Here is a 12,064-nt window from a genome sequence, read left to right on the forward strand (position 1 = left end):
TACACTATCTGGTAATACATAGTTGCATAACATCTTCAAGCCAAAAAACAATCCTTAGTAAAACATTACATTTGATTTGATAATGAAATGAAGAGGAGGATTTTAACAACAACTATTTTCATGGTGCAGAAAAAAACAAGGCTTAAATGAATTAAATCACACACCTGTTATGAGTAGCATACTCCTAACTTCCTAAGGAAAAATAACCCAACATGCAACAGTCATCGAGGACCTGCAGGAAGAAAAATAGCAGGTATATATGTTGCCAACCTGCAGAATCCATACCCAACTATATAATACAGATGCAAACTTTCTTGATGCCCAAACAGACACACTATCCATTCTAAACTTAAGGCAACTCATATGGCTTGGTGCAAGGATATAATATGAAGCACTAAATATGTCAAAACAACCTTTTTTAGTACTTATTGGAACACAACATATAGAACGGACATCGAATCTTTTATCAAAAATCTACATACCTTCATGTTGTAGAGATCAAGCTAGCCGAGTCTTCAGCTCTATCCTCCAAGGCTGCAGCCTCCTATGGGTACAATAAAGTAGAGTACTTCTACAACCTTTTGCTGGATAGAATTAATTTGGGAATGAAGAAATTCATGTTTCAGAATGTCAGCTCTTCCAATAGCCCGGTTCAAGAGTTAATAACAACTGAGGTGATATACATTCAATACAAGAATCCTTTAAACCTCGAGGATGTAAAACAACTTCACTGCAACTATTATTTTTCGTACATGGTTTCTATTCTAATTATTGCCAGATGTGACTGTAGCTAAAACAGAACAGAAAACACTAATGAACTTTTGCAACTATTATTTGTTGGACATACTTTCCATTCTACTCCCTCCGTTTCTAAATATACGACTTATTAGAAATTTCAATAGGGACAACATATGAAGCAGAATGAGTGAATCTACACTATAGAATATGTCTATATACATCTCTATGTAGTCCCTATTGAAATCTCTAAAGTCTTATATTTAGAAACGGAGGGAGTAATTATTGTACCATTCCTATAGAAAAACAGAATAGGGAAAACTAATTAACTTTTTGTCCCATCACAACTATCACTAACTAATGAAAACCTCATCGATACATAGCCCTTTCCCAGGGCCTACATATTTGATCAGTTGGTGCATCTATAACATGTTACATATATTTATTCTATCACTACTACTACTGCAGATTGGCAACACAAAAATTATTCTATGTTTATCCCTTCCTTCATGTGTTTTTCTTGTTTCCCCCAATCCAACTTCTTGATCTGCGAATCATCATCTCAATCATGACTGAACACAAGAAAACATCCACCAAACGCTCGCAAATATGTACACGCTCGGATGCAAATGCAACAACTGTGCGTGCTAATGCAATAATCCAGAGAACAGGTTGCAGGTTCTCTGATTATGCAAAAGCTCATGGAAAACACAAATTGGCAGGTTCTCAGATTATGCATAGCTCATATATAAAGCAAATCTGCAGGTTCTCATACCATGGTAACTCAAGAAACTCAGACGCTATACAAAGTTCCTTGTACATCTCCGGTAATAGAATGTTTCTTCTATAAAGCACTTTATCAGTCTATCTCTTGACGGCAAATATGGAACAGGCTAAATAAACATTGCAATAGAAATAAAAATAACAATTCTTTGCACTTCCCCACAACCAATTTGGTTTGCATCTTGTATTTCAATTAAAATACTATGGAAGGCAACATGATTAACAACTTCAAAGAGAAATTAATTGTATACAAATTGCATACAGACAACCCTGGATAATATTGATTGAAGTGAAAGATCAATATTATATTACCACTAATATTTAGAGCAAAGAATGTAAATGAAGTATAAACTGGAATTTCTACTAACAAATCACAAAATGGGAAATAAGAAAGAACCTAGAAGATACAAAATGAGAATAATCTTCAAGGTAATGAACAGAAAAAAGAATGGAAAATAAGAAAGAACTGATAGATTTTATGTAATGGCTAAAAAGAAACTTAATGGGGGTATGTACTTACAGAATGCGTATTTTTCAAATATATGAAAACTATGTAAGATTGTAGGCAGCAAGACAGGACCAAGGCCCTAAGGGGGAGAGAACAACACGTGAATATGAGAGAGGCCTGTCAAGCCAACACGAAGCCTGTGAATTATAGAATGACATTTGATACTACTTCCACAATTATTCTCTGGTGAAGAAGATATTTATCAGCAACACACAATGCAACATGCAAAAGGAACTATTTTGCATGATGATATTTGTCTGGTGGTACAACGACGAAGCAAAAAAAGGCAATTATCATTTAACTACTATTATCCTATTTCACATCCATAGAATATGTGTAGGGAAAATGATAATAATCAGACATGTTCTCTACAGAATAGTAAACATGCACGTGCATAAACACTTGGAAGATATATTTCCTCATTCATCGTAGTTAAGAGGCACTTATTCAAATAAAAAATTTATAAGAATATTTTGCATGGCATGAAACGACAAATGTTACGGTCTCATTTGGGAAACAGTTGCGGCTCTTGTGATGTATAGGAAAAATTAATATGGCATGAAACGATGAATGTTCATGTCTCTGACACACAAAAATACATGAAGCTGGACAACTCCCTAACTAACATGGAACTGCCTAAGATACGGTTAGAACTATGCACTGGAAAAAATAAGTTTGAAATACAAAGGCCTAAGATTTCAGAGTATTGCGTCATCTCATATGAAACTAATAATTTGGGAACAATTCCTACATGCCTAGCAACAAGAGCAAAGATATGTGTACGAGCATAATGAGTAGAATTCAATTCTGAATATAAAGAAAAAGCCACAAAGATGACTTTGTTTTTCATTGCCATGTGAGAATCGAGGCTTGAATCTTTCATCATTTACGTCCGATGACATACAATATACTCATACAGCTCCTTGCATTAGTGTTTTCATAATTAACAAAATGAATAAAAAGGCTAGAAATAGAGCCTTATGTGTGATCAATGCAGCATACTACTAAACAATGGATCCAGAATGCACCGGAGCTAGTCTGGAAGGCAGAAAACAAAAGGCCTCTTTAAGACCTTGAGGGAAAAAAATACCAGGGAAAGTAAAGGTTAAATATGAGACCAAAATCATTTCCTTGTGGCCAATCCTGTATTATTATGCTGCTGCTACTACTATTATTAGTAAAACAGATGGTCTAAAATTTTCTGCGGGGTCTAGCTCGACACCTGTGCATGGCCGAAAAAGATGAGGAGGGTGACGCCATGGAGGTTGCACCTGTACATCAGAATAGTAGACCAACTCATATTTTAGAATGAAGATGGTCCATTTGTATCTCCTATTTGGAGTTCATCTTACCAATTGGAAAAGAGGAATTATGGGTGACATCGACATTATCTTTGTTTGAGGCATGTTTTCCTTTTAGCCGCGCAATCCGTTGCTTATTTAAGCACTCTGCCCTCTGTTCTTTGGATAGGTCGGCATACCAACTGGTGCCACTTCTTAATTTTCAGCCACCATTTACTTCTTCGAGACGATGACTCGCGGAGCTTGTAGATGTACACCCTACAATAAAATAGGAGATGAATTTATAGACAAGTAGTAATAGGTGCAACAATACAATCTTATATGAAGTGGATGAATATACCATCTGTATGTGTGTTGGTTATGTTGCTAAAAGCAGTACATTGCACAGACCCTACTGAAGAAACATGTATGTGTGCCACCGGATCATGGGTAACACTATCCCCAGCTGAAGGAATCTTCTGTTGGAGGTTTACATGACGCCGGTGCAGGGATGTTGGAGGTTTACACTATCCCCATCTGTATGTGATTTAAAATGTCAGGGTCATATATCAACATACGTCCAGATTGCCCGTCTTCAGTAGCAGACGACAAGAGGTGTACCACATCAGTGATGACGATGCCAATTTATTTGACGAAGTTCTCCCGTCTCTTCTCGTACTCGACAGCGGTATGAAACAAACAGAGCAGCAACAAAAAAGGGTCAGACAAATTAAAACACGATTTCATTAAGAATAAGTTGGAAAGCATTCATGATTCATCCATGTCGATCCCACGGACCTTGGCGATCATGCCGACGCCCATCTCCATGGCGAGCTTGGCGAGGAAGAGGTCGTCGGCGAGGAGGCACTCGCTGAACCCTCTGAAGCCCAGCAGCCAGCGGAGCAGCGGCGATCGCTCCATCTCCCCGAAGCGCCGCATGATGTTGCCCGTGACGCGGCCTCCCTCCACGGCCGCGGCGATGTCCGCCGGCAGGCTGGAGAGCTTCCTCCCTGCCTGCGCCAGCACGAACAGTGCCTCCCCACTGGCCGCCGCCGTCCCCTGTTTTGCGGCGGCCGCGGCCGCCGCTGTTGTTGCCACCGCCGCCGTCGTCGCCGTTGTTGCCGGGGAGGGTGAGGGGGACGAGGGTGGGGAGGCGGGGGCGGGGAATGGCAAGGCGGGGGCGGAGTGGGAGGGAGCGGAGGAGGGAGAGGCGGGAGGGGGGATTTTGGCTATGAAGGCGAGGGTGGAGGTGGAGGTGGAGCTGGCCGAGGTGGGGTGAGGAGGATTGGTGGCGGTGGGTGGAGGGGCAGGAGGGTAGCATTGGGGAGGGGGAGGCCATGGCTGGTGGCGAGGGGAGGGGGGAGGGGGAAGGCGGCGGCAGGGACGGCGTGAGGAGGATAGAACAACCGGCGGGAGAGCGTGGGGCTCTCGTGTTTTTTTCCTCGAGCCTGGGGGACGGATGACGAGGGTCGATCGTGGGATTAGTGGGCTGAGCTAACCATGGTGTTTGATGCCAAACATTCAGATGATTTGGATCGTTAGATCTTTCGATTGAATGGATGAGATGAATTGGTTCTCCGCCCTCTCGTGCTTTTATAGGAGTAGTAGATATTTCTTTCACATGATCTTTTATAATTATTTTGTATTATTTTTATTCATGTATTTCTCGACCATAGCACTATCAGCGGGTAGTGGTTTAATATTATTTAATACCGTTCTATTAAAAGGGAGACCGAGGATACAGTAAACACCATTGTTGTTTATACCTAAATCCGCATCCCCAATTTTGAAAGTTGAAGTTGTTGAGTTGTACGAAGTGATAATAAACTTCAACAAACATGGCCACAGTTTAATTTCTCTAATTTTTAAAATGCATCCAAAACCTAGATTTTTAACAACTTCAATTTGAGAATCGGTCAATTTTTTACGAGTTCACATAGAGATTTCGATGAACAAGCAAACTTTGTATCATCAGAAATTGGACTGAAAGAGAAGTATGATATCGATCCGTTAACTATTAGCAAAGAGACATCGATCGCTAACATATAGTTTCCTACTATCGTCCGTCACAAACATGTACTCCATCGGATAGAATCGAGATGGACGAGATTAAAATGATAAAAGGGAGGGTAGTTCAAGACAACTTACAGTGCAAATATGGGAAGCTGCTCGGTGTCCGAGGTTCTGCTGAGGATTTCGCCGAACCACAAACTTGGCAGGACTCATGCGTACCTTTGAAATATGAGATAATGGCGTGGGGTGTAGCAATATATGACATCCTCTAAATTATGTTATAGATTTTCAGATAGTGGATTTATCTTCAATTTCTTAGTTAGTTAGCAACAACAACGGGATATGGTGGATAAGGAGTGTGCTTGCTCCCAGTAAAAAACGGTGGTACTTTTAAAAAATTCCGCTGGCAACGTGATGTGGTAGATAAGGAATGTGCTTGTCTCCCAGAAAAAAGAATGGTACGTTGGTACTTTAAAAAATTATGTTGGCAACATGAATCTACCAGACGGGGACGGGCTTGAACATGCTCAAGCCTAACTTCCAGAATAGAAAAAAATAGCATTCATCCTATTAGCTAGCTTGTTGCATCCTGGTTCCTTAGCCCTTATGCGCGTTAGGCGTAGCCAGGTGGCACGCCGAATACCGCATGCCCGCACCTGCACAGCCTAATGGTACGCAACTCCGCTCTCTCATCTGTCAGGTCAAGAAGATTTCCAAACCCTGCCCTGAAAAATGTTACCTTTCTTACTAGGCTAGCAACAGACCAGGTTGGGAAGCCACCATTCTATTTCTTCCAGGTCACACTTGTAGTCATGTTTACAACATCTAAACAAGAAAGATAACGATAGCAAAGTCGAGTCATAGGTGCATTCATGTTTGTTCAAAACATCTAAACAAAAACATAAGATAATGATAGCATAGTCAGAGCCCAACACTTACAAAAACGCTGTCCCTAATGCCATTACCAATTATCACTTGGATAGAAGAACATATTCTCTGGTATCGGTAAACATTGACGGCCTTCCTTCCACATGTTCAATTATTTTTGTCAAGTGATCCTTCAAGAAGGCAAAAAAATGAAATATGCAAGTTATGAGACTTCGGGCTACACAAATGTTAGCGCAACAAAGAAATTACAAAATGAAAATACAAATTCGTATTGTTGACCTGCACCAACAACTTACCATTGCTGCATTGCATCAGGGCACATACAGATATCATGACCAGGTTTGCCACATTGACCACATAGTCTTGGTTTTGGGCCTTCATCAAATGATTTCAATCTTCCTTTAGGTGCGCCCTTGGTGACTACAGATAAGGGATCTAGGACTGAACCTCTAGACTCGGGAACAGCTCCACTTCCAATATTCTTATTGCCATGTCCTTGGGCATCATTGACTGGTTTGGAACAACTTCTCTTCTTCGGCAACTGACTAAGAAGATAGTCCTTCACCTTCAATAAGTCATCATCACTGTTGGATACCATATCAAACAGATCAGACCTAGCGATCTCAATTCATTATATCATGCTTGCTTCTGTGTCCAAATATTCAAATCACTATGCCTAAGCGAAGGAAAGCCACCTTTCATCTTTTTGGACATCCGCTGCAACACACAACACTTGGGTATATGTGGCATCTCAACATGCTTTAGCACACAGAAATATGCTTGCAAGGTAAGCCATCACGCTCTATCTTTCGGCATCTACATTTGATGTCGAATCAGCCCCAAAACATGTGTACTCAACTGAGAATGCCCGTCCACGTACGATGTTAGAAATTAAATTTTATCTCGTATAGTTTCCCTCAAGAATTACCTCACCAACATCAAACATGTGTACCTTCTGTAGCTGCTCTTGAACTAGCTGAAAATTAGCAAATGTGAAAATACGTGCTGCAGCCTCTTCAAGTTCACGACTATCCGTAACAGCAACAGGCCAAGATTGTGATGCCACAAAATCAGATTGTGCCTCTCTACGACGCATGCTGGATACACATACCTCATGGTGTTCTAGCATTATCAAACAAGGACATGTAACCATTGAGATGTAGCTGCAAAACTAAATTCAGACTCTCGCTCTGTTGGTTAGTTTTCAAGGACATGAAATACTTGTCGCACAAAAAAGCCGCAGCCCACAACCTCCTCTTTCTATAGATTCTATTCAACTAGTCTGGGTTCCTACTAGTTCGGTACTTCTCAACAAATGCATTCCACTTGTCCTCAAAGACATCAGGTGAGCAAACCATGTATATGAATGACCTAAATAAGTCGAGGAATGAAAAGTGAAGATGCTTCTTGATTCCCTTCTCGATATGCCAAGAGCATACACGATGATTTGTTCCTGAAAGTACCTGACGGATTGCTTTGGTCATTGCATTGCACTGTCTGTTATTACCGACTTTGGTTTTACCTGACACATCGCCCTCAAAAAAGTACGAAGCACCCAAATGTACGAGTCAACACACTCATCAGACACAATACCACATCGAAATATGGTGGTTTGGAGATGGTTGTTAAGTCCCACAAATGGAACAAAAGGCATCTTGTACTTGTTCATTCGGTATGTGTTGTCGAACATGACAACATAACCAAATGACCGGTAATCCATCCGGGGTGGCCCATCACACCAAAACAGGTCCTTCAGATGACCTTGTTTGTCAACTTGGTACTCAAAAAAGAATTCCGGATCCTTATCCTTCCTAGCCTTCAATGCCCATATTGTAGCATTTGCATCTCCATCCACAATTCTGGACCTCTTATACCTAGATGAGAAATTGTACAGGTCCTTATCGATAAATCCAGCGCCCACTTTGTCACTACTCGTGCACTGAAAGACATCCATTATGTGATGCTTACGGAGGCCCATCAATTCCATTATGTGAAAGAGATCCATTTCTGATTTCTGATGGCTTTGATTTTCTTATGGGAACGAAGAAATTGGGTTTCATCTGGAGTCGTTAATATGTGGTTATGGCCATCTACAAAATTGTCCACAAACCAGATTCCACGCTAGTTATCAAGTCCAATGCTCAGTTCAGCCCGACAATACTCTCGAGTCTCGGCTCTTTCCCTTCATTTTCGGTCCTTGATGTCCCTCGTGGCTGGATCACGAATCCCTTCCTTTGAGCAAACAAATCTCCTATAGAAAATCTCTCATATTTTTTTCACACCTCACGATATCCTTCCTAACACTGAACCCTTTCTTTTTATGTATGCACTATAGAAGTTATAGGAGTCTTCTTCACTTTCAAAGGTCATCTGGACAATTTTCCAATACTCATCTAGAGCCTCATTTTCTGCCCCCAGATTACTAAACATGCCACGAATGACTTCAAAATCATGAGATCCTGCCACATTGCCATTTTCCTATCATAATATAAAGATATTTGGATGCAAATTAGGAAATGGTGGAGTGTTGAGTGAATTTGTTGAGCCGCTGGTTAACTCATTAGACTGCTGGCTCAATCGTTCCAATAAGAACACCATACTTAATTGATACTTAAACTAATTTAGAAAAGAATGTCCTCATATCATATATATATGCGCATAATATGCGATGTATTTTATCATAATAAATCATATAGCCAGCTCAGCCTAGTTGTTCGTGGGCCAGTAATGGAGGCGCTTCTATGTGTGTTTGAGCCTACGGTTTCGCCCCTATCAAATACTCCTGCCAGTCCAAAATATAAGGTGCATTAGCTTTCGAAAAGTCAAACTTCTCTATGTTTGATTGCGTTTATATAGAGAAATGTCAATATAGAAGATACCACATCAGTACCATTAGATTCATCATGGAATATATTTTCATAATTTTTTTATTTTATATTGTATATGTTAACTTTTCTACAAACTTGGTCAAACATTGAAATGTTTGACTTTCGAAAAAAATAATAGACCTTGTATTTTGAGGAGTGATTACAACTAAATAATGTAGCATTTTCCGGATTTTATGTCCAAATGGTATATTAATGAGGGTCCATATTAATCAAGATGAGTAGTTCTACCCTATCAGATACAACTCAGAAATCCTTTGAAAAACAAAAATGCAACTCAGTAAGCTTTGTCACCGAAATAATATGAGTTTTCCAAACAGCTGCTTTTGCACCCAGTGGAAATTTTCTCCTTACCAAGTTTGTACTATATTTGTAATCAAATCTTAATTTGTAATGGATTATGTATCTTCATTTTAATGTTTTGGTTTAGAAGGTAGTTATGATCCAGCAATTATATTTGTCTTTCAATCTAGTTCTATTTTTTGTCACTTTTCTCTCTCTTTCTCTTCAACCATGGGGCCAAAAATTATGTTTGCCCAATCAGAGAATAGAAGAGTACGTATCACACTAGTCCACTAATTACGTGTGCTACCAAAATAAGCTTCAGGAATGTCGTCACTATGTGCCCACAGCCAGCCATAGCCATAGCTTAGTCGCAGCGCAGAGCAAGAGATGTTGTCATCTTGGCAACACACTGTGATCAACATGTGCAAGCATCCTTGTGCAAGTCTGTATCATCGCTTCCAGAGGCAAATGATCAATCAACGCGCACGCATGGAAACGGAGACGGGCATCTGCGACCTTCCAGCGGACTGCCTGGCTCTCGTCGCCTCCCTGACCTCCCCCGGCGACGTGTGCAGGCTGGCCGCCACCGCCCCAGCTCTCCGGGCGGCTGCCAACTTCGACGAGGTCTGGGGGAGCTTCCTGCCGGCGGACTGCGTCAACATCCTCGCGCGGTCTAGTACTGCCAGTGAGGAGCACCGCCGGGAAGGTGAAACGAAGAAGGAGCTCTTCTGCCGACTATGCGACTGCCCTGTCCTCCTCGACGGCGGCAAGCTGGTAAATCTGTTGATAACTTGTTATGATTCGAAAATGCATGTGCGTATCAAGAGATCTCGTCTGACAGTGGCATCATCCGGCCGGGCAAGAAGAGCTTCTCTTTGGACAAGCGTAGCGGGGCCAGGAAGTACATGATACCAGCGAAAGCTCTGTGGTACGGGTGGAGTGGCTACCACTACGGAGGACTCGTGTGGTCACGCTGCCACCCTCACTCCAGGTTTTGCTTTCGTGGCAACAGATTAGGCTGCATTATTTAGGCCGCAGCACAAAATTTCAACTGAGCCTTACTCTTTCGTCCTGTAGATTCCGCGAGGTGGCGGTTCTCTCGTACCTGTGCTGGGTGGACGTGGACGTGACCTTGAACACCAAGAACCTCTCCGGCATCGATAGAGGCTATGCGGCCTATCTTGTATACAGGGTGCATTGGTTGCACGCAGACACGGCTCAGAACCAGAACCAAGAAAATGCAGGGTCATCGTCCGCGGCCATTTGCTATCATGAGTGCAACCATCTCGTGCCGCAGAAGCACTCGCGATCTCTGTTATGGGACAGGGGCTGGGAACTCGATGGATCACCATCGCCGTCGATGTCAGCAGACACAACGGAGAAAATCCGAAGTCACAAGCAGCGGCTCATACCTGATGGCGTGGGCATGAGGAGAGATGGACAATGGATAGAGCAAGAGATTAACATAGAGTTGGACGAGCAGTGTCTGGAGGGGAAGGAGAGCAATGTTTCCATTGAGTTTAGAGGGTTCACTAGGTCACATAGGTGCCAGATTATCATAGAAGGGATCGAGATAAGGCCGAGAGGAATGGAAAAGTTCAAATCACGACTAAATTCATTAGATAGATAAATTCACCGCATGGTTAAGCCTGTTTTTGGCAATATTGCAATTTGCAACTATGATGTTGTGTTAATTTTTTGCCTTGTAGTTATTTATTGTTTTAACAAAAAAGAATCGAGAACAGAGCTCTCATTGCATCTTCCACACAGAATTATCGAAGAGCATAATTCTTAATTTGTTTTCCTAAGGTTTGAAGGCCAAACACTTTCCTAATTCATCTGTCTAGAAATAAAATACTTCTCTCTTGCTACATCTGACCTTTTGGTTCTTTCTTCTTTTTTTGCGGAAAAATTTATGATCTACTCATCTTTAGACATGACAGTACAACGAATAGCAGAAATAATAAAAATTACATCCAGATCCATACACCACCTAGCGACGACTACAAGCATTGAAGCAAGCCGAAGGCGCACCGCCGTCATCACCCCTCCCTCGCCGGATTCGGGCAAAACTTATTGTAGTAGACAGTTAGAAAGCCGTCGTGCTAAGACCCCATAGGACCAACGCACCAAAACAACAGCCACCGCCTATGAAGAGTAGCGTAGGTCAAAAGAACCCAACGTGAAGACACACGAACCTAGACGAACAACGAACAGATCCGAGCAAATCCACCAAAGATGGATTAGCCGGAAACACACCTCCACACGCCCACCGACGATGCTAGATGCATCACCAGGATGGGGGCTAGGGGGGAGAACCTTATTCCATCTTCAGTGAACCGCCGCCATCTTGTCTTCCTTTTCTCGAAAAGGGGGGACTCCCCGGCCTCTACATCAGAATGATGCATACGACCATCTTATTAACCAAATGAAGCAGTGCCAACATGGTTCCAAGGTCTCCAAAAGTAATAAAAAAGCAAAGAAAGCTCACACAGAGCCAAAAAGGGCTAGAAACACCAACTAGCCATGAAAAGACGCCACAACCGGCTGGCTAAAACTAGATAGGTAAACTAAATGCCTATCCTATTACATGACCACCATCCAAACCGGTTGAAGATATCCCGAGCTACCATCTCCCAGCGGAAAGATCCAGTAACCAAATGCTCCCTGGCCTCCGTTGGGGTGAG

At 42.0% G+C, this 12,064-nt stretch overlaps 1 protein-coding gene across 1 annotated transcript; it reads left to right on the forward strand.

The window, feature by feature from the left end:
- Positions 1 to 10,024: 10,024 nt before the first annotated feature.
- Positions 10,025 to 11,066, forward strand: LOC119328037. Its single transcript, XM_037601087.1, has 2 exons — positions 10,025 to 10,368; positions 10,455 to 11,066. The coding sequence occupies exons 1-2, from the start codon at positions 10,283 to 10,285 to the stop codon at positions 11,005 to 11,007; spliced, it is 639 nt and encodes a 212-aa protein (XP_037456984.1). The 5' UTR covers positions 10,025 to 10,282; the 3' UTR covers positions 11,008 to 11,066.
- Positions 11,067 to 12,064: the final 998 nt, after the last annotated feature.

The sequence above is a fragment of the Triticum dicoccoides genome, chromosome 7A, assembly GCF_002162155.2.
Source record: "Triticum dicoccoides isolate Atlit2015 ecotype Zavitan chromosome 7A, WEW_v2.0, whole genome shotgun sequence".
In the NCBI taxonomy this organism is placed as follows: domain Eukaryota; kingdom Viridiplantae; phylum Streptophyta; class Magnoliopsida; order Poales; family Poaceae; genus Triticum; species Triticum dicoccoides.

Coding starts and splice junctions, on each gene's coding strand:
- LOC119328037 (XM_037601087.1), top strand. CDS start 10,283: ATGATACCAGCGAAAGCTCTGTGGTACGGGTGGAGTGGCTACCACTAC. Junction 10,369..10,454: donor CGCTGCCACCCTCACTCCAG/GTTTTGCTTTCG, acceptor TTCGTCCTGTAG/ATTCCGCGAGGTGGCGGTTC.